At 40.1% G+C, this 22,937-nt stretch overlaps 1 protein-coding gene across 1 annotated transcript in view; it reads left to right on the top strand.

Annotated features, from left to right (window-relative positions):
- GRK3 (G protein-coupled receptor kinase 3) overlaps window positions 1-22,937 on the top strand; it is a 69,984-nt gene that overhangs the window by 37,313 nt on the left and 9,734 nt on the right. Inside the window, exons 6-17 of the mRNA XM_066979315.1 lie at window positions 1,454-1,515; window positions 2,642-2,693; window positions 3,287-3,378; window positions 6,162-6,261; window positions 12,390-12,468; window positions 13,594-13,724; window positions 14,519-14,613; window positions 15,435-15,542; window positions 17,971-18,037; window positions 18,260-18,360; window positions 19,613-19,679; window positions 20,170-20,265. Of these exons, the coding sequence (XP_066835416.1) occupies window positions 1,454-1,515; window positions 2,642-2,693; window positions 3,287-3,378; window positions 6,162-6,261; window positions 12,390-12,468; window positions 13,594-13,724; window positions 14,519-14,613; window positions 15,435-15,542; window positions 17,971-18,037; window positions 18,260-18,360; window positions 19,613-19,679; window positions 20,170-20,265 (1,050 nt within the window). The remainder of the gene's footprint in view (window positions 1-1,453; window positions 1,516-2,641; window positions 2,694-3,286; window positions 3,379-6,161; window positions 6,262-12,389; window positions 12,469-13,593; window positions 13,725-14,518; window positions 14,614-15,434; window positions 15,543-17,970; window positions 18,038-18,259; window positions 18,361-19,612; window positions 19,680-20,169; window positions 20,266-22,937) is intronic.

Raw genomic sequence — 22,937 nt, 5'->3', positions numbered from 1 at the left:
GTAAGCACAGTTATGAAAGCTTACTATACCTTGGTGTATGAACAGAATAGTTTTCAAATTTCTGTAATTTTAAGCCATTAAATATTTAGAGTAAGTCACTTTACATCAGGAAGATACGCTTCTTGTTAGCATAAACCAAACTGTATAGTGGAGAATTTGCCTTAATGTTACAGTAATGTAAAATCTTTGAAGGCATTTTTCCTCTTTCTTTGATTTAAAGATATATTTATTCATAGTTGATTAAAGTGAGGAATTAAGCATTCGTACTAACTTGCTTGTTTTGGTCTTTCCACAATACAAAATCCTATCAAAAGTTACCTTTTAAAACAGGAGTTTCTCTACCATTAAAATTTTGGTGCTTTAAAAAAAATATTTCTAAAATTCTGAATTGTTAAGAGAGTATAAGATTTGCATATCCTCTTCTGTGTACAAGAAGAAATGCTATCCTGGCTTATTTGCAAAATTATTCATGTTTTATGATTTTATTTACTTTAGAAAATGAAGAAATGAGAAGTGATTTTTTTTTTTTGAATTGTTGCAGCTCTAATACAGATTGGTACAAAACAGGAAATTCAGATTTCTGCTAACTTTTATAGTTAGTTGCATTAAACCAGTTTGTTTGTGCAGATAATGAACCTCATCAATCACGGGATGCATATAAGCTTCAATTTCTTTGATGTAGATCCTAAGTATTCTTATATATTGCAAAAATGTGCAGATTGCCCCTGCCTGATTTTTCTTTCTGCTCAGTGAACTGTTTTTAATGTTGCAATTAGGTGAACTGACAAATTGATAACTACATTGCTGGAGTTATCTCTCACTGCTAATTGGGTTGGGATTTGAGATCACTGCATGCCATCACGCATCAGGAGAAAGTATTTCTCCTTAGAAAAAGTCACTTCTGAACTGAAGGTGCTGACTTCTTTCTAAGGTCTGAGAGGAGAGAAGCACCAGGAAGATGAAGCGTGGCAGCAGCTCTGGCAAGTACAGGCTGCACAGGAGTGACCAGGTGTTCTGTTCAAATACCGAAAAGAAGAGCTGTACTGTGACTGCTTTGTAGAAATTGTTGTCCGTAGATAGGTGCTGTACAAAGGGTTCATACAGCTCCCCACAAGGGAAATGGTTAAGGTTTTCTAGCTCATGAAAATATTTTGTGTTTGACTTCAGAGCACCTGCTCAGACTTGGAAAGCTAAATGAAGCTTAAATGCTTCACTTAGCCTTATTCAAGGCAAACACAGTAAATGCTGTAGTTACAAAGGGCTGATGTACAGCGTGGAAGAATTCTTAATAGCGTATGGAATTAGAGTCACTGCAGATTTTGCAAGCTAGACATTGGCTTGTGAACTTCAGAGGTTCTCAAAACTTGGCATGTGAATTGTGTGTATTGGATAGGGTTGCATAATCAGCTTGTTGTCTACTTAAATATTAAATGTGTTTCTTAATCCTTTTTAGCCATATATAGAAGAAATTTGTGATAGCCTCCGAGGAAAAATATTTCAAAAATTCATGGAAAGGTATGAACGTGATCTATTATGTGAACTTTCTACCTGCTGTAGCAGGCAGTCAGGTCCCTTGAGTATTGCTGTAAAATAAGGCTAAAAACGTTTAGTAACCTTCATGTACTGGTTACTTAGTGTATTATCAGTAGGCTTTGCAGATGACTAGCTTTGTTGTATATCAAGATTAATGTCAGGACGTATCAGTGGCAAAATTTTATTTGTAGATAATTCTGTTGCTCTGTGCAGCAGCAATAATGGATTGCAGTCTGAGCTTAAAGTTTTAAAAGCACAGAACTATGTTGTTGTGGGACGATCTCAGGAGTAGCCATCTCTTGTGTGTGACCGAAAGGCCCAGTATTTCTGTTTGGTGCTGGAGCACCTTGCAGTTAGGCAGAAAAAGTCTGGTAAGGAAAAGAGGCATAGACCTTGGTCAGCCGAACAGCCCTCTGACGCTGGTGGAACTGAGTGTGTGCGCAGGGTCTGCAGAGTTCAGCTCTCATCCAGCTGCAGCCAGACACACTGTGTAAAATGATGTGGTGGTCTTCTGCAGTCAAATGGAAGTAACTGTAAAAATGTCTCCATGGAACTGTTATTTCTTACTTCGAAAATAAAGACTGAATTATTTATGTAGGAACAGGAAACTATTTTTGGTGACACCTTGTGGGATTTTTTCCCCCCATTTTAAGATAAATATGGGTTTAAAACATTCCTCAGAGTATATAAAGGTTTATTAACATAAATGGAGCTGCCTCTGTTTTCTTATAATTAACTTTGTCTTTATATAATTTAAATGTTTGTTAGGTCCAATTCCTATAATTATCTGTCTCTTTATGTAATTTGATTGTTTGTAAGTTCCAAAGTTAGTTTATTTGTTTTTAAAAAATTAAAAACATGCTGAAGGAGAGATGTATAACATACTGAGCATTTCCAATTACAGCAATGATCTTACCTGATAGCTTTCTCTTATAAGGCTGTGAAGTATTAAATCCGTACTGCCTTTTTTTGGTGGGGGTAAGATTGCAGTCCTTAAAAAGGAAGGCTGTCATTTGGTAAAGATCACAACATATGTAATCGCAAATTTTATTTTCAATGTCAGAGTACTGACTTTTTCTAACTTTTAAACCTTTTTTTTTTCCTACAGTGACAAGTTTACTAGATTCTGTCAATGGAAAAATGTGGAGCTAAATATTCATGTAAGTACTTACACATATATTTATCTTGTCAAAGGCAGATATAAGAAAGAAAACGATCAGTTTTGAATACTGCTTCTTCAAAGGCCTTATGAAGAAGTACAGTGAATGTTACTGATCTGCTGTTCTATTCTTAGATGTGTAGTCCTCACAGTTCCTTTCTGGACAACCCCCCTGCCTGTCTTGGTTAATAGCTTTATGATTTTTATAATAGCTGGAAGAAGCTGAACTGCTTGAATTGCTTCTTCACGGCACCACGCCACCAGTCTCCTGTTACCCGCAGCTCCAGCATTGTCCCCAGCATGCCTTACCTCAGCCTCTGCGTTTGTCCCTATACACTGCTCTTGTACAACTGTGTAGGAATAGCCATCCTCTTCTGCAGGCTTCATTATAAGGCTGTCAGTCTTAAGCAAGAGCAGTCTCATTTGCCTTACTGTTTGTTGTACTCCACACAGTGTTGCTTGCAAGTATGTTGAAATAAAAACAATGGAGCTCCTTTTCCCAAAACAATAAATGCAATATAAATATCTTTAGTTAAGCCTCTTACTGAAAAACTGGTCTGTTTTTTTTTCTTTTTTTTCCTCCCCTGCTTACAGCTGACCATGAATGATTTTAGTGTACATAGAATAATTGGAAGAGGGGGATTTGGTGAAGTGTATGGTTGCAGAAAAGCAGACACTGGAAAAATGTGAGTACATACACACTTTATTTTAAAGATAGCTGTAAACTCTGAACTATGTAAGGAAATCCTTCCGGTCATTTCTTACAAAATCACTGCAAAGCAGTGTCGAATTACTGTATATTTCCTCCTAATTAAATTTTATCCCAAGAGGTTCAGATTTCTGGATCATCTTTAAGCTTTGTTTGATATTTGATACTGTTATGTGCCATGCAGCAGGGCTTCGGTCTGGTGGAGTTCTTAAGCATGTCCTTCATTAAAATGGTCTTGTCAAAATTAATGGAGACTGCACATGTGTTTAAAATTAAGTATGTGCTTAAATGATTTCCTGGATCAGAGCCTAACAGTGCTGAATGATATTTTTGTGGAAACCGTGGTGACTGTGTGAGGTGTTATCTCTCATCTGCTGAAGGTTGCTGTTCTCGCAGCAGATCCTATCACCTCGTTGGTGCTAACATAGTGTTAGAGGATGACATAGGAATATGACCTCAGTGTTGATCAGTCTGTAGGGTCATGTCTGGGCAGGGACTGAATATGGTACTTTAGATCTGTGTAATTGCATAAGTTTCTGCCCTGATGAGCGCATGTTTCACTGGCAAAAGCAGTGATGCTTGATTACATTTGGAAGAACATAGTTCCAGTGTTGGATTTTGTTTAATAGAGCTCTCGATGGGAACTCCAAGATCAACTCTGTTTTTCTTTTTCTGGTCTTACCATTCATACACTTTTCCTTATCAACAGATTTCAATTTCTAGACATTATTGTCCTATTAAATCCTGTTCTGAACATCTGGGCATTGATTTAACAAATTGTTCTTGATGTGTTTTTTTTTTTTTCTTTCATCTTGCTCTTCTCCTAACAATTTTAGTCCAGGGACCATCCTTATATGTTTCTATTCTACATAAGCATGGTATGTTTGAAGCACCAAATCTCTGCAGTTACAGCTGGCTTCACTGGCAATTGTATGTGCTTAGCATCCTTGGTAATAATAAAATTCTCAGCTATTAACCAGTGGAGGACATCTTAATGTTGCTGTCACGCTCAGTATTTTTGCAGTGACCTCTCAAGTATTTATATTAATACTACTACTAACAATACTGTCTTTATTCTTGCTTTGGTACTTTTTTTTTTTGGTCCATGTACAATTCATTAATTTGTCTATGTACAAAAATAAACATCTTACTCAGCTTGAGCCACACTGAGTAGGCATCCACCCTGAAGAGGTAGTTCTCAGGTTCCCAGCCATTTTCATGCCAAGTTTTGCTATAGCAGGAGGTGGATAAACCTTGGGACTAGCAGGGGAAGCAAAGGACAGTTTTTCTCAGGTATAAATAGAGTGAAGGAAAGTGAAATGTGGGAAAGCCAACCTTTTTCAAATCTGAAGTGAAACCTTAGATTAGGTTTCTGGGTAGAGGTTTGGTTTAGTTCTTTCTTAATCCAAACCTGTTTACCCATCCCTAATCCAGATCCCGTCCACTCTAGATGGCTGCCTCTGCTGCACTTACTGCCTGCAAGGAGCTTGGGAAGCCACCCCTCCAAGGTAAATGCCATCGGTGTTTCACTAACCCACAAAGATACACCTGAGGCTTCTTTCACATCACCTCCTTCAAGGACATGTAGATAGGGGCCAGAGATACAATTCAGAAAGCAGTCCAAAGGGAGAGGGACAGCAGTGCTTTGTGAGCATGTAACCTGATAGAAGAATGAGATACTTGATTTCCATCAGCCAGAAACGGCCCCAGTCATTCCCTTGGAGCAGTGACGTCAAAGCTAAGTAAAGGGTAGCGTGTGAAATGTTATTTATAGTCCTCGTCTACTGACTTCTCAGCAAGAGCACGTGCTGTGAATAAATTCCCTGTTTTAGAAACTCCAGATTCCAGTACGCTCACTCTCACCCTTCCCCACTCACAACACATGCATGGCAAGTACTGATGTGGCTTTTTTGGGAGCGCTGGTGGCGAAGTGCAGAGCGAAGGTGATACGAGGCCCTGGTTCTGAGCGGAGCTGTCGCAGCGTAGGCAGTCGGTAGCACTGATGCAGTGCTGCAACGTGGTATTCTCCTGAGCTTATTTTAAAATGAATGCCCTGCCCTAAAAATCCGTGGCTGCCCATGTCTAGAACTGTTCCGTGGAGGAACATACCTGTCCTTCTCTGCTGTTGGCTGATAGGAGGTTCACCTAACGTTTTGAAAAAATACCCACAGACTGTATTGCATCCTACTCTTGTTTGACAGTTGTTAAGGTAACATTGGTTTTTGAGCAAAATCGCCTTTCTTTTGTAATAGATTGTAGGAGAAGATTAAAAAGCTTGCTTTCTTATATCTAATATTTTTGGGAGTAGAAAACATACTTTAAAAACATAAACATATAAAAAAACCTCAGTGTATACTCAAGATATTGCTTTCCTGGTAAAGTTTAAATTGTAAGAATTAAATAGAACTGTGATAGGGTCTTTGTTACTTAATTCATGCTGCAAATCCTTGCTTGTAGGTATTGAAAAATGGGTATTTCATATGAAATTCCTATATCACTGTGGTTGTTTGGACACAGAACTATTTGTCAGAGCACATTTGTCTGTGAGGAGGCTTCTGTTGAAAATGTTTTAATTCTGTGAGATTTTGGAGCTTTTTTTGTTTAGCCATGTAACGATGGGTTTTTAGTACCATGCTGAAGTGTTTAAAGAGCCTGCTTGCAGGATACTTAAAATAAGCATTGCATAATTGCTAGTGAATAATACTGAGTATAGGAGGAATTTTTTTTTTGGTGCTTTTTCTGAATGGTTAATATTTTCAGGTATGCAATGAAATGTTTAGATAAGAAGAGAATCAAGATGAAGCAAGGAGAAACATTAGCCTTAAATGAAAGAATTATGCTGTCTCTTGTCAGTACAGGAGTAAGTACTCATTATTCTTATTTTTTTGCATATGATATTAAAACTGTTATGTATAAAACATATTTCATCAATTCAGCTTTGTGACATGCAAAAGTTAACCTCCCCCCGGAAACCTTCCCAGTGATTCTAGCAATGTGTCTGAAGTAAGGATGAAAGAGCAAGCTTGTGTTCCTCGTTGGGTGCTTATAGAAATGAGCATCTCAGGTGAAGAAGGCTTGAGGAGGTTCCCATTTCTCTCTCTATCACTTAGTTTTCTGAATGTATTAACATTCCTTTTGCAAGTATTTATATATGAAACTTTTCCAAAACATTATTCTGTCTGTAAATAAAATTTCCTTTTCTGCTGTAGTTAGATAATACTTTTGTAGAACATGAGATGCTATTTCACAAAAAAAAAAACTTCGGTTACAAGTTCTTCCTCCTTTTCCTGTGTCTCCGATGTTATCTTACCCAGTTTGCCCGTTTTGTTTTTATCTACTTCAGCCAAGTAGCTATCAAGATGTAAAAAGTAAGTCTGCCCATCTAGCATACGAGTCTATTTAAAATTGTGTTACTAGTGTGCATAAAAAGCAGCCCCGCTGGCTGTAGTTTCAGCAGACTGCGCCTCGCTGCCCGCAGAAGAGGAGTTCAGCAGTGTGCTCACACAGCTTCGGAGCAGGCTTTGAAGTGCCAGAGCCTTCTGAGTACACCGGCCTCATTAAACAAAACTTGAAATCAGCTCGTATCACCATGGTTACCTGTGAAGTTGGTAAAAAGGTTAATTTTCCTCATAACTATTGTGGTGTACGAATTCAGCGTTCGGTTTGCAGCTTAATGTAAACACATCCCCTTTTCCCAGCCTAGTTGAAGCACGAGAAGGAATTGCGTGTGATTTTGTTCTAGGCTTGTTGGACAACAGGTGTGCAATCGGCATAGTGTCTGCAGTGCCCGAGGATTACTGCTTCGCTTTACGAGACAGCAGAGAGAAAACATTCTGCTTTACTCACAGAGCCACGATCGGTATCTTGTGGAGATTATATAAATCCTGATCTGGGTTCTGCATTATCCAAAGGATTAGTAAATGCTGATTCCTTTTTTTTTTTGAAATCTCACTTGTGATGTACTTAGTTTGATGTTGTCCTTTATGTCCACCTTTAAGTGCATGCCCGGCATCCTTGGGGTCCTGTGAAGTTGGGGGAACCCATGGGTCTCGTGGGGCCTGCAGGTGCCTTCCCCAGCAGGAGCCTGGGCCTGCGCCCCCATTGCTGGCGGCTGCAGAGGGAGCGCTGGTCTGGTGGCCCTGGTCTTCTGCAGACCTGGCTTTGAAAAATGGAGGCTTGTTTTTCTGGGTTTGCGTATCAATACAGAATTCTAGTTGCTAAACAGTGCCCTATTATTGTCAAGTAAAAGCGCTGTGAATCTGACACCGCTTGGTGCTTCTCAGCCTGCGGTAGGCACCTGAGGCCCTTTGTGGTGCAGACTGACAGGAGAGCTCATGGCATTTTTGTCCCTAGAAGGTTAGCTTCTGAACTTTTCTTGCCACTCCTCAGATAATTTTCCTCTGCTGTTAGAAACGCTCTGGTACAGCACACCCTAAAACAGAAATTAGGGAAGGTACACGTCAAGGTGTCATCGTGAGGTTAGCTTTATCCTCAGTGCAAAGCTCCGAAGGAAGGACGAGGTGGTTCTTCACGTGTCCCACATTAGAACCTCCTCCCCTGCCTCGGCCTTGCTCTGGAGAAGGGCAGGCGTGCACTGACATTAAAAGGCATTTCCTTCCACACAGAATGGCATTTACATTTTGTATGAAAATGGAGATAGAAGGACTGGAGAGTATTTATTTGTTCTTTTATCTCTGAAATTAAGCGTTGGAACAATTTCGTAAGAGCTGAGCTGGGTTTATCAGTATGACTTTTTAGTCCGGTTAACTTTTGTCACCAGGGATAAATTGCAGCTTGTACAGAGGTGTTGGCAGCCCTGAGAGCCAGTGGGGTGGAAGGAATTCTGTGGTGGAGACTAGAGAAGAAATTTAGGCAAATTAATAATAATCATCTTACTTCAATTTGTGACTCTGTTGCTCCAGTACCGAATGTAAATCTCCATGTCTAACGATTCACAAAGAAAATGGTTTGTGAGGCTGATAATGGTGGAGCTCATTTGCTGATAGGAGAGCGCCTAGCGAGGCATTTAGCAACAGAAAAGCAAGACAAGCAGCTTGTTCTGGTAAGCATCAGCAGCTCGTTAGTGACTTCTTTTACATTCTCAGAAAGAGAGCTTGAAAAGAGACTTTATACAAAATGCCATCAATTCAGATTAGATACACCTGCCCTTGCCAGAAATGCTCTAGCATTTTGGATTTGCAGAATTAAATAGTTATGAAAACGGTAGAAGAAGATGATTCATTCCTCTCCCAAGCGCAAGCCGTCGGGTTCGCGTGGCGCCCGCCTTCCCCAGTGGCAGGAGTTAGCGCTGCCCAGAGCAGCCGGGGAACTGGGAAGTTCATTTTAGCACAATTAGTCACGTAACTGGGAATCCAGATGTCTTTGCAAAATACATAATAGCAGCTGTGCAGATTACACATACGTCTGTGTAATCATTTTTGTTAACCCACCTAAGATTTTGGCGTTCACAACTACTTCTTGAACAGGGAGCTCCCAAACCCGAGTACGTCGTGGCCGTGTTGTGACAGTAGCTGCTCACAGAGATGGTTCAAACCATGCGGCCAGAATCACGACGGACACCTCTGTGGGGCGCAGGAGCTGTCTAGCAGCACAAAACGGGGGCTCTGCCTTGCTTGGATTCTCCATGGGTGTATTTGCTTTGTCATCGACCCGTGGTGTAACGCAGATGAACTGCTCAGGCTTCTCGTTCCTATTCTGCAAGACACCGGCCCTGTCTTCCTCTCCCATATTGACTTTCAGTCTGGAGGCGTGAAAAGCACGTTGAAGTTCTTAGAAGACAGCGTAATAAGGAAAATATTTTACTTCCTGTTTTAAGAAAAAAATCGTTTCTGTAATACCCAGTATTTGCCTAAAATTCAAAAACAGGAACATAGAAATCGATGAGACCACCACTGCTGATGGACTGTAGGAGAACCACCTGCCAGAGGTGCTGTTTGTGGAAGCAGGGGGTTGTTCACAAAATCCTTGGCCGGAGGGCACAAGGTGGTGGTGCGGGCAGCCCAGGGCACGACCAGCAGCCTTGCAGGGCTGGGGCTCCATGCTGCTGTGGGCCAGTTAAGCTTTTTCAGCTCTTTTGGGGGTCATTTGACAAAAAGAAGGCTGGATTCAAGATAGCGTTAAAGCGATGATAAAGATAAGTTATGTGCAGCAGAAGTGGACAGGCTGAGTAATAGAACAGCTGAGATTGAGAGTCTTTTTTTTCCCCCCTGTGAGGGGAGGTACCTTATTTTTGTATGTACCGAGATTTGTGGGAGTCTTAATTATGCTCGAAATGTGGAATCTGCCCCCCAAATGTGCAGTCTGCCCCCCCCAAAAGACCTGCCCCCTGTCAGAAATGCAGGTCTTCTCCCCGCACCAGAGGCACCGACCTGCACATCTCTGAGAGAGAGCAGCCACCACGGCGCGGAGCCGCTGCTGCTGACCGCGCCGCTCTGCGCTACGGGCGGGCTGCGCCTGCCTGCTGCAGGGGTCAGAACCAAAGGTTTGCTTCTGAAGCTGGTGCGCTAAGGTCTTTCAAAGATCACATACCTACAATTTAAGATATACACTCTTTTTTTTTTTTTTTTTTGCCTTCCCTGTGATTTATTACCAGAAATTTGTCATCTGCGGTTTTTGGACTTAATCCAGAATTGTTTAGATATAAAGAACTGTTTCCACACTGTTTTTAATCTACACAATGTTGTCATACTGTTATTTATATTTTTTCACAACAGAAGCTTGAGTGCTGCTTTGAAATATTATTTTATTGGGAAATATCCTTTATTGCTTTATGTTTCATTTTTTAAAAATACAGTTTTTTATTTTTATGCTGGGAAATACTTTTTTGTAGTGTCTTTTCTGTCAGAAAAATATGGCACTACTGCAATTTTTTCTCTGTTAAACAGTGAGAGGCTAGTGATTAAATTAGGAAAGCTTACAGAAAAATGAATTATGCGTCGCATTTACGCTTGCAGATTTCTTTTTTAAAAAAATGGATTCCATAAAAATCTAGGCATATCGTCTTCAGGGATAGGAACATCCTTTTAGTTATATATTTATTTACTTGTTTTATGTTGTTTAGATTATAATACTAAATCCTTTCGGATGATTCGATTGCTCTGAGGGTTTAGGAAGCCCGCTTAGGGATGTGTCTGAATTATCCAGTTAATTCAGAAAGCTAACAATAATTCTGCTAAAGCTTTTGCTCCAAAGTTAAGTCATAACGCTGCTAGTCTACAGCTATGAGCAATACAACATTTATAACAAGAAGTAATATCTTTTAGTAGGTGCCATGTTGTCTTGCCTATAGTGTGCTTGTTTCTGGGACCATTTAGCAGCCAGGCATTTTCCCTGCACTTTCCTACAGGGCTTCCCAAACGCGTGCTCACGCTCAGCAGCGTTGTACTTGGGACGAGGATTCGCACAGTCAGCAATAAATCGCAACGGAACAAAGTTTGGTTTGAACGTTACCGCGGGGCCAGCCCACAAGATCTGGGAATCTCTGGGGATTAAAGACGAGCGTGCAAAGCTTTCTATTTAAATATACTGGATGTTGCCTTACGAAAGGATGAACTGAGGTGAACCGTCCCGGGGCTGGTGGGGATCCTGCCGCGCGGCTCCGTTATCAGCGGCCCAAGGCCACGGCGCTGTGCTGCTTCTCGGCTGGAAGGAAGCGGGTTCCTGTTCGAGATTCCCAGAGCTTTCACTATCAGTACTGCAATAATTAACACATTGTTTCAGTTACGTTAGGTCAAATTCGTGCTTCCTGCGTGGCATTGCGGCTCGTCAGCAGTTAAGCTCGTCTTCCTGTCAGCTTCTGTGGTTTGGGGTCAGACCTTCAAATATCGGTTTTATGGTACAGTTTGCCAGGGCAGCACAGCTGTTCTTGAAGTTTTTGTTACAGAATGTCGGACCAGCCCTGGCTTCTTAGGGCTTCAGAGAAGGGATCAACAAGGTAATAGCCATCGCTATTAATTAGCCACTTGCATCAGATACGGACCTAATGAAGAGAGGAGGGTCTGTCAGCTTCCTGCAATGGTTTCTTGCAGTGTGCCTTCATTATAGGTGTACAGCTTGCCGAGCAGATGATTTGCAGTAGAGATGTTTATCCAGCTGTATTTTTTATGGCTGCTTGTATTAAACATCTGTATGAATGTGGGCTAAAAATCATCAAAAAGTGGAAGTGTAATCCATGCCATCCCTCCCTGTGCCTGGCTGATCTTCAGGGACGTTCTTAAATCTGCACCCCCACGTACTCGCTTTCTGTGCATAGTGCAAGCCTTGTTGTTCTTGCTTCCCTCGCATTACATACGAAGCAGAGCTGCGATTTCCTTCCTCACGTGTTTACGTTCCTTTTAATCATCTGCTGCAAACTCTGCTGGAGAGCTGAAGGGCAGCAGACGGTGGGAGGAGGCTGACCGTCACGTTTGTGCAGCTCTCGGGGAAGTTCAGCAGAGTGGGCAGAGTGTTACCGGCGTAGCTGCGTTGCACGTATAGGCAAGGACAAAGTTCTCTTTCCTTGGGGATTTTGTGCGCGATGCAACTCAGATTCTCCATCAGTGTTCCAATGGTTGCGCGTTCTCCATGCAGGCATGGAAAACAGTATCCTTTACACTTCATGGTCTGAAGCTTGTTAGCTTTAATGTATATTTCATTGAGTATCTAGCACAAACTGTGGTAAATGCCTCCAGAATACCCCTAGCTTCTGTAGTTGGAAACCTGCAGAAGATGATGATGCTGCCTGCAGTTTGTAAGTCTTCGCCTCCTCATAGCCCTTTTACTTTCGTATTGAAATAAGATAGCAAAATCTTAAGATCTCTGTACTGTAAGTGAAACATCACAGTGCCTAGATGAGTAAACAAATGGCTGTAGAAAATTATTATGAATATTAGCAAGTATCATAGCAAAAATATCACGTTTACTTTTAGCTTCTCTAAGTAGTAATTTGCTTATTATCTGATTAAAAACTCTTTGCTCCTTTTCTTCTAGGACTGTCCCTTTATAGTGTGTATGACCTATGCCTTCCACACCCCTGACAAACTCTGTTTCATTCTGGACCTGATGAATGGTAAGCAAGGTTAATGAAGGCGATGACAGTATTGCAGAAATATTGGCAGGAGGACTAGCTGAGGTCATGAGGAGAATGAGGGGAAAATAAACTGAGGTGCACAGCATCAGCCTGCGAGCTGGAGGCATAAACTGACCTAAACCAGGGCATGTGTAGAGCAGACTGAAAAATCTGTTACTTTATAGCATTAACAGATTTAAACAAAGATGTCAGAGAAATTAGTAGGTGGGAAGCTTGAGGAAGTGATGGTCATGTGGAGAAATGTATGAGGAGATCAGGGACACAGCCTTCAGAATAAAAATAAAAGGACTGTTATAAGGAGCTCTGCAAAGAAGATAGATGGGAGAAGCATTCATCTCGAAGGAAAAAGATATCTAAAAGCTTTAGCATAACTGTTATGAGGAAACCCAGGGAGAGTAATTGGCAGTGTTGAGAGAGAGGAGTTACTGTGGGACTTACACTTGAACTGTGGCTGTGGTTTTGTTGTCAACACCTGAAGGTGGAGCACCTCGGCACCTACCGTGTTGCAAGGATGGAAATTTAACTAAGAAATAGAGCTCAGATCCTGCAAGTAACAGACTGGCTTTGGTGTTTTGCAAGTGAGGATTCTCACTAAAATCTAAAGAGTAGGTCAAATTCCAGCTGATTGTTTTAAATCAGCTTGATCGGAAACAGTTTTCTGGGAATATTCTCTGTTTGATGTGTTGATGGTGTGGATTAGCTCACAGAGTGACGTTGCATTGTGCCTGTTCTTTGATTAGGAAAGCGTGAAAAGCATCCCAGCGTGAATGTTTGCATATGCTAATTTATTCAGTTCTCCAGAAACCTGTATGTGTGACTGCATTTTACTTGCTGTGGAAATCCCTTGCCTTAAGACTCAGTTGCTAGATTAGTCACTGACTGCAAATATGTATGAAGTAAATGCACTTCTAAAATGGAGCTTCAGATTAATCCAGTTTATTTATTAAATTTCTTGGGTATTTTGTCACCGTGTGTAGGTCTGGTCTCTGTGTTCCATGGGGTATTAGAACCTACAAATGCTAAGCTGCTCCCCCCGTATGCTGTCTGCCAGTGAAACAAGGTTTTACAGTTCTTCTAATTGCATATCAATTCTTCTAATTTTAGGAGGAGATTTGCACTACCACCTCTCCCAGCACGGAGTATTTTCTGAAAAAGAAATGAGGTTTTATGCTACTGAAATCATCCTGGGTTTAGAACACATGCACAATCGCTTTGTTGTATACAGAGACCTAAAGGTAATCGTTAACATAGGGTCTGCATCCACACAGGTTGTAGCTGGATAGCAGCAAACAGCCCAGACTGCTGAGAAGTGAAGTATCTTATCTGAAATCTGTTCCTGGGAAGAATATGAATTATTTGCTTACCTTTCACTAAATTTTATAATAATTCCTCAACAAAGTTTTAATCCATGCTCTCATCCAGTTTAACAGGCCTGGGAGATGCTTCCTTGTGCCACAGTAAATCCCATGCACTGTTATTCATCTCATTTACTATCTTAATGATGCCATTAATTTAGAGGTATACTCAGTTTGTAAAACCCCAGAAAAGGGAGCGTGTGATGGGAGAATATTAGGGAGACAGTGGCTGGGGAGCATTTCACTGGCAAATGGGAAGTTGAAGACTTCTGGGACAGGTGCACGTGGGACAGGTGTCAAGGCAAGTGGGGAAAAAGTTTGCACAGAAAGAACAGAATTGTAAATTGTCAGTAAAGGATTTGAGAGCTGCACACAGACCTTTCTGTCAAGAAACAAAAGCAGTGTAGACTTGAAGCCAAAATGGTTTTATTCTTTCACATGCCTTCTGTTTCAAGCCTTGTCTGATTTTTTTCTCTTCTGTTATTCTTCAGTATTTTGTAATATCCCTATGAAGCTGATGGTAGTACTCTGTTAGAATGTAGATTTTATCCAGAAAGTGTCTGTTGTGTTCACTTCATAAGTTCTGTGTTTGTTTTTTTTAGAAGCAATAACCAGCATGTATTGATGTCTGAAAAATATCAAGCAGTAACCTTTCTGTGTTTATGCATTTCTAGCCTGCAAATATCTTGTTGGATGAACATGGGCATGTAAGGATATCAGATCTTGGGTTGGCCTGTGATTTTTCCAAAAAGAAGCCACATGCTAGTGTGTAAGTAGTATGTATGGGGGCTTTGCTGCACATATAATCATTGCTAAATAAATCCTTTATGTGTCTTCATTATTTAACTTTGCCTAAAGGAAAAAAATAACATTTGTGTGGCACAGGCTTGCTCTATAAGGCGGCTATGCTGGATACTCTGATAGGGTTTTTCAGACTCCTCTTTCTGTTTTCCTGCACAGTTGTAGCAGCTGATGTGTAGGCATGGCTGGAAGATGACACATTATTTCGAGATGATTCATTGTTCAGAGAAGATAAGAACCTGACTGAGTTAAAGTACCAGATTGTTTTAATTGTCCTAAATGGATAATTAAATATTCTGAAACCGACTAAAAAACAAGATTTGTTTTGCCATTCTGTTTCTGGATTTTTGTTAGATCTGAAGGCAAATTGTGTTCCTTTCTGCCTCTTGGCATCAGATTGTAACTGGGAACTGAATTTCTTGTGTTGTGTGTGGATTATCTGGCATGTCTTATTCTTAGGTCCTCATTTGCCCCAGTTTAGTCTCAGGAGTTATGCAAAAAGGAAAGCTTCATCCTGTCATATCTTAAAAGATTTGCATCTCACTGTAGCTGCTTCAGTTTGCCTTATCATTTCTGTTTTCTGTTGTTTTGTTTCAAGATACATCCTCAAGAGATTGATATAAACAGAAAACATGCATAAGTATGTATGGCCAAAGCAAAAGCAAAGTAAAATCACGTTTTACAATATTTTTTTAAATGAGACTATCTTAATGAAAAAATGCATCTTTTTTTTTTTTTTTTATAATGGTAGATTTATTTGTAATCAAAATTTTCCCTTCTACTTCTCAGAGGTACCCACGGGTACATGGCTCCAGAGGTGCTCCAGAAGGGAACAGCATATGACAGCAGTGCAGACTGGTTCTCGTTAGGCTGCATGCTTTTCAAACTTCTGAGAGGGTGAGTGAAGTTTCATGTCACATCTGCTTTTCTCTTTCTTTTTTTTATTTTATTGCGTGGGCCCCATCACTGTCTGTCCCCTGAAATACTGATATGCAATATAGTATATTTTATCTAAAACAATATTTTACTGTCTTCCCTGCACATTAGATCACATCTGCACATGAGATTAAAGTAGGCTTTTTTTGCTTCCAAAGCCAACAAAATTCAAGCCCTGCTTCCTTTAGTATGTACAGGTTTGGGGCAGTGAGGAAGGTAGATGATCTGATTTGACTTCTACTGATAGCAATTTACTGATCTGTTGACAGTAACTAAGCATTTTAGATGAATATGTGATTCATTGCTTAAAAGTACTTAGCAGCCCTGTTGAATTAGGGACTTCATCACAGGCTTAAGACCTTCTTTTAAGGTGAAAATCCTTGCTGCATTGTTCCCTTTCTAGCATGATACTCAATCTTTCCTTTTTTAGTTTTTGGATACATTGTATTGCGTGGATACTTTCAGTTTCAGAATTTGGCCATGTTGGTATATAAAAGTTAAGATAATCACAGCTTTGTCAACTGCTACCTTCTCAGTAACTTTGTGTGTGTATGTAGAATTTAAGACTAAGGGATTTATCTGAACACTCAGTGAGCAGTGATTGGCAGGTATGTGTTGAAAATACCATCCTCAGTGTTAATGGCAAAGCAGAGATAATCTTTAAAGATTTTCCAGATGCTTCTTTATAAAGATTGTTCATTAGTTAAATTTTACTGTGTCCTTGCACATAATTAATTGTAAGCTCTGGACCTCTATACATCCCAGACACTGTATAAAGGAAAACAAGTTTGTGACTTCTGAATGGAAGTAGAGGGCCTTATCAGTTAATGTTAATTGTTCACAAAATAGGTTAAATGTAGGTGTGCAAATAAATAAAACAACGGTATCTAAGTTGGAAAATAAAGCATTTATAAGTCTAGATGGCATCACACAGCTATGAGCAATATCCATCTCTGTAATCACTCACTGAAGAATTTTGTAGGCAGCAAGACACCGAACAGTTTGGGTTTGCTGGGAGGAGAAAGGAGAGCATGCCTTGCAGAGGACCACTGTGGACTCCTCAGCTTTTCTTCTGAGCCTTTCTTTTGGAAAGGGTGTAGGCACAGGGGGCTAGGGCATCTGGCTGACCCTGGCGTGATTCTTCCTTCACGTAATTGAAGTTGCTTGATGAGAGAAATAGCACCTAGAGATAAGTGATCCAGTTTACCATGAACACTTGGGCTTGCAGGGTGGGGATAGCTCAGTCTTTGTGGACTGCGATTCTTCCTGACAGGGATGTGCGGGGTGCTGTCAGTGCTTGGCTGGAAGCCAGAGCATTATTCACTGAGAACTATCCTCCTTAATCTGTTCTGAAGCCAATTAAGCAACTTGCATCCCCAAACGAGTTTTGGGCACACGGTGCCATTTCTTGGTGTTTAATAAGTTAAATCTGGCAGAAAATCCTGCCCATAAGTCTGCAGTGAATCATTTGTTTCCCTGATCTGCTCAGAACCTCGTTGTCAAAGTATATGAGGCTATCCGGCCTCATATTAAGCCATTTTCTCTTGCCTTGTTACCTGTCATGGTTAAAAACAAAACTGAAGGTCTGCTCAGTCCATCAGATCCATTCCTTAGTAATGATTTTGAAGATAAATGGGAAGTAACTCCTGAGTAGCCGGTCCTCAGTTGAAATGAGCTAGAACACACTGCCAGGTGGCAGCACAGAATGATTTATAATAGCTAACAAGTGTATTGATAGGTAAATAATATTTCAGTTTTGAAAAACAGCATTTGCATGAGGTTTTGAAGACAACTAGGAAATAAGGAATATATCCTAAATCCAATAAAAATATCTCAGACTGAAAAGTTTCTGCTTTCTTTCACGCTGCTGTTTAAGTACTGCATGGTTAAATCTATAATATTTTAAGGTCTTCTGTAGCTAAAAGGAAACATTCAAACTCTCAAAAATGGAATAATAAAAGAGGAAAAGTATAAAGCTGATAATTTACCATACATCATCAAATATCTTCCCAGTCAATAATGTAGTGGTGTTCATGAATATCTTCTGTTTCATCCACTTTGAGATCTTACTTCATTTTTCCTGTATAGATCAGCTGTAAGACTGTAGGTTGTACAGATCGATGTGCTTAAATATCTGTATTAAAATAGCTGTTGAGGGTTCTTTGGTTAGATGGAGCTGTTCTGTGTTTTAGGAGACACAGATTTAATTGGTAAGGGGTTTGAAACACCATCTTTAAAACTACTTGTTTTATTGTTCTGCAGGACAGGATTGATGAGGTGGAAGAATGGGACTAAAAGGATGCTACACTCTTTCCTGGGGTTGCCACAGCTGAAATAACCTGATATGTTATGGCTTTACATTTATTAGTGCATTTTCTTATTTCTACAGTCACAGTCCTTTCAGACAGCACAAAACCAAAGATAAGCATGAGATCGACCGGATGACGCTCACCGTGGTAAGGATCATGGTGACAGTTGCAGTTACATTCCTCTTGTTTACTAAACTCCCATTTCCTCTAAAAAGTGGAACTATATAGCCTGCTTTCTGAGAAAGCTGTGTTTACACATGGAAGAGTTGTTTACAAACACTGTCAAAGAATGCTGCTCTCCTGTGCGGAGAAGGCAGATCACAGTACTTCTGTAATGAAACCTCTCTTTATGTACATCTTTTTTCATAGAATGTGGAGTTACCAGATTCGTTTTCTCCTGAACTAAAATCCCTTTTGGAAGGGCTCCTGCAACGGGATGTTAGCAAGAGGCTTGGATGCCAAGGAAGAAGGTAGGTGTTATCTTCTTGGACCACTGCCTTTAAAAATCACTTCTCTGTAAGTGAATGAATTAGTTTCGAGTAAAAGTCAGCTTCCTGTTGTGAGGATTTTATTTTTTTTAAGAAAACATTAAAAAGTGCAGTTGCATGGAATTACATTTCAGCTTCCTTGGTTTGTACAAATTTTTGGACAGTTCTTGTCATTAAAGACACTTTTTTTCTCCACCCAAGTTCTCTGCAATCATGCTCATATCAGATGGTGTTTATATATATTTGATTGCGGATGTTCATATTTTTGTCCCTTTATTGTTTTTTGTTTTTGCCTTATTGGGATGAAGTTGTAATACGTCATTCGGTCATATTAATAGCTAAAATTCATTGCTTGTATTGCAGCTGTCACCACAGCTAGCAATATATAAGCATATAACATAAAGGAAAAAAAAATACAACAAAACAAGCATGGAAAGCCACGAATACGTCCTTTTCGTTTTGGGTTGCCTTTTTCCAGATATAAATGTTTAATTTAACAAGTCTAAGGAAAAAACTGTTTTCTTTCTTTTTTTTTTTTTTAACTGATCGCAAAATACTATTTGCTTCTGCCGTGCTTATCTTGTTTATAGACTCGTTAACGAAAGACTGGTTATAGACTAGTTAACTAAAATTGTTGTTGTCACCTATTTAAAAACCCAGTGCATTTCTTCTATGAGACTGGGAAAGAAAACTATGAGAAGAGTAAAGACCTGTTGAGGAATCATTGGCAATGTGTGCTACCTGTAATTAGTAGTGCCTATTGAGGCTGGCTGTAGTTCCAGTGAAGTGCTGTAATCGTTTTTGTATCATGGAGCCCTCCATGATAATGGCCTGTCTGAAATTGCTTTTCATCCTTGGGCCTATCAAGAGCAGTTGTTTACTTTGCCATAAACGAGGTATAATATCAAATGGAGTAGAGTAAGCTTGTTATTTAGAAGTAACGTATGGGATCTGACAATGGAAGAGAACTGTTTGTTGTTAGAAATGATGGAATACCATAGAAAAATGACGGTGATTGTTTGCCAGAGTTACAGCTTTTTCCAATGTTTCCACATTAAAGTCTTCTCTTTTGTAGTTTACTTAGGAATACTTTTTTTTTTTTTGAAAGAGAAAGCATTTTACTGATGTTTTCAAGTGATACAAATGCTTGACCTTTGAAAGCTTTAGATTTCTCAAAGATATTTGATTTGAAGGCCCTTTCGTTTTGTTGACTTCAGTTACTTTCATTTTGCAGTGCACAAGAAGTAAAAGAACATGCTTTCTTCAAAGGGATTGATTGGCAGCAAGTGTATTTACAAAAGGTAAAGGACTAAGAGAGTAACCATAATTTACTTGGTAAAGCAGTAAAAAGAAAGTATGCCTGAACAGGTGATGGATAGAAAACTTGTGTATTCCTGTCACCAGAACAGATACTCACTTGCGCGAAAGCACGGAGAATGGTTGATGAAAACTGTTGGGAATTCATTGCCAGAAGTCTTCCTGATCAGTAGTACTGAATTATTATGTTACTGGGGTTAAATGAAAATGTAGTTTCTTCTGCTTGGCTGTCTCAAAAATGCATTATTGTTGTTTTTTTTTTGTTTGTTTTGTTCTTTTTTCTGCAGAGTTTTTGCAAAAGCTTTTCCTAAATTAGTGGAGAATTTCTTTATGCTGAAGTTTAATTTCAAATGACGTTCTGTTGCACAGTCCTGTGTACTTTGTGCAAAGAATTAAAAGGCCTTGTATATCTACAGATTGTATTGAAATAATGTCCATTAATTTGTCAGTAATTATGCTGCTTTGAATTTCCAGTATCCTCCACCATTGATCCCTCCCCGGGGAGAAGTAAATGCAGCAGACGCTTTTGATATTGGGTCATTTGATGAAGAGGACACTAAAGGCATTAAGGTATACAACTTTAAACAATATGTAAAGAAAGGTACTTTGACTCTTGTACTCATCTCTTCCTGTGTGGCATGCCATTCCTTTGCTTCAGGGGCTACTGAATGTGCAAGGAACTGTTTTCAGGTTTGTAAACTTAATCCATGCCCTTATGAAGTGGTAGTTTGGGCTGGTTGGCTGTTTTTTGTTGGTGGTGGTCATGTTTTTTACTTGTCAAGTCTTTATTTTTTAGTTTGACTGAAGTCTACTTTCGTATCCAAATGTTTATATGATAAAAACAAATATTTCAAATGGCCAGACAAATTCTGGGAAATCCTCCGTTTTCAGGAATACTTAATAGTTTGCAGTTTTAAAAATTGTATCTAGTTCCTGGTATGGGGAGTGAAAAAAAAATGCTGTTCCTAGAACATTGTTTGACTTAAATGTACGTTCAGTAGAAATCCTAAATAATTCTGTAATTTCTTACATTCTTAGGGTGATGCTTTTGGGAATCGCAGTAACATTTTCATTGTTGGTGAAGTTCTTTGTTGGATTAGTTACATGTACATCTTGGGTATCAGTAGCAAATGAGAATAGCACATGAAGACAGAATGTATAAGGCAGCTCTCAGGCAATGAATTAAGGAGAAAAAATATCCTCTTAACCTGTGTTACTATTTAACATTATCTTCCTGTTGCATATTCCAACTGCAAAACACATTAGGAATGTGAATCCTCTTGATGTTCTGAAGGAGGTCTTTTTTTTTCCTTTGTTCTTTTTTAATGCTGGAGAACATGCAGTTGATAATTTGAGAGTTGTCTAGGATTTTTAGAAGTTATTTCTGGAAATGACTTCTCATTCTGTAAATGCAGTATTTTTGAATACGTTCTTGTACAGTTAGCAGTTGAAACCTGGTACCCACAGTGCTGTATATTACCAGAGGAATGTCCAGTCATCTGAAAACCTATTTTGGAGAAAAATACTAGTGAAAGCTTGGATAAATTGTGCTAAAACATGTTTTAATAGTGCTTCCTTATGTTCAGACAGTATGGTGGAAAATTCTGGAAATAACAAACTGTATGTTAATGTAGCATCTTTGTAAGTTAGAAAAGTAATGAGAGTAACTACCAGGTCCTGATACTATTGAAAAATCTAAGGAAAACCATACAAAGGAAAAAATAAAAACTGGCATTAAAGCTGCTGGCCCATTCCCGACCCATGTGGTACATCCCCTCTCCTGCACCTTCCCCGGGGGCTTTGGGACACCAGTTGCTTCTCTTAGGTCTGTCCCATTTGCTGCTTTTATCATTCGTTTCCTCAACAGATCAAACTTTATTCTTGTTATTACAGAAGTGAGTCAGGAGAGAAACTAATTGCTGTAAGCTTGATAAGCAAAAAAACATGTGAGCTACTCACTGTGCCTAAAAAAGGAACTTGCCTGTCAGCGTCACCTGCTGTGATTACAGAAGTTGGCATAGAAAGGATTTTACGTGTTTAAAGAGAAATGCAGAGATCCCAAGATGTTCTTTATCCCAGAAAATTTCACATCTTCGGTGTCAGTGTTGGACTAACAGGTTACCAGCTCCCTGAAGTTCTGAAATGCTCTAACCCCAGAATTTGTAAAGTCAATTCCAGAAGAACACCTCGCAAGAAGCCAGGTGGTCTTTGTATTCCTTTAGGATGATCGATCCGATGTTCTCCTCAAGGCTTGTACCTGTCAGTTGTACAGCCAGATCGCTTTGTGTAACCTTTGCTCGGGCTGCCCGTAAGGTAAATCTGTCCTTAGCCACAAGTGGATGGGGACACGGTGCACGGCTGCCGGCCGTGCAGGTTCACGGGGACACCACCACCCCTGGGAGGGGGCTCGGTAACCCCATCCCTCCGACTCAGCTGCCGCCGGGCGTTCCTCAGTGCGACAGTGTCGGGTGCTGGGTGCTGGGCTCCCCTCGCTACTGCTGCAGGTTATATTTACCCCATGGTGCGTCCCGTGACACCCCGAGGGACGCGTGCCCTGGAGGCGGCAGGCTGGGGGGACAGCCGTGGATGGATGTCGCTGCGGCCTGGGGGCTGGCTCTTCCCTTGGCACAGCGCCGTGAACAAAAGTCCAGTTCTCTGCTGATCGGCAGAAGCTGAAGCAAGTGAGGAGGAGAGTTTTGACCCATCCCCACATGAAAATCTTCAATAATTGTGTATTGAGAACATGGATCGCTTTTTGTGCCGCATCAGAGTGCCTTGTGGCTAAACCCAGAGTACTGCGGTACCAAGCAGTGCCCCTTCTGAAGACCCTGAACTTTGGTCCCTTCAGTGCAGTTCAGTGCAAGTACTGCATATAGCTAAGGGTGAAGGGAGAAAGAAGCCAAATAACAGGAAAATAATGAGGTCTGCAGCATTCATTACTGAATTTTAGAGGTTTATTATTAGGAATGTACAATTAAGTTCTGAAAGCATGGAAGGCATCATTGTTTAAAAGGTACTGTTTAATTTAGAGGCCCAATACTGCATAATCTATTTATACTTAATTTGTCATACTGGAGTTTTTGTGCAGACAAACTTTTTAATACTATTAGGCATTTTGTTAACATTGATTATGCAACAAAGTTAAGAATCCGCTACTTGCATTTTAAATAATTACCAAATGTAAAAACTAGAGAACATAATGGGACAAGGTTAAGTAAGGCTTTTAGAGCTTTCAAACCAAA

This window comes from Anser cygnoides, chromosome 17, assembly GCF_040182565.1.
Source record: "Anser cygnoides isolate HZ-2024a breed goose chromosome 17, Taihu_goose_T2T_genome, whole genome shotgun sequence".
In the NCBI taxonomy this organism is placed as follows: domain Eukaryota; kingdom Metazoa; phylum Chordata; class Aves; order Anseriformes; family Anatidae; genus Anser; species Anser cygnoides.
The sequence above is the reverse complement of the archived record's forward strand: the minus strand, read 5'-3'. Positions and strand labels throughout refer to the sequence as shown.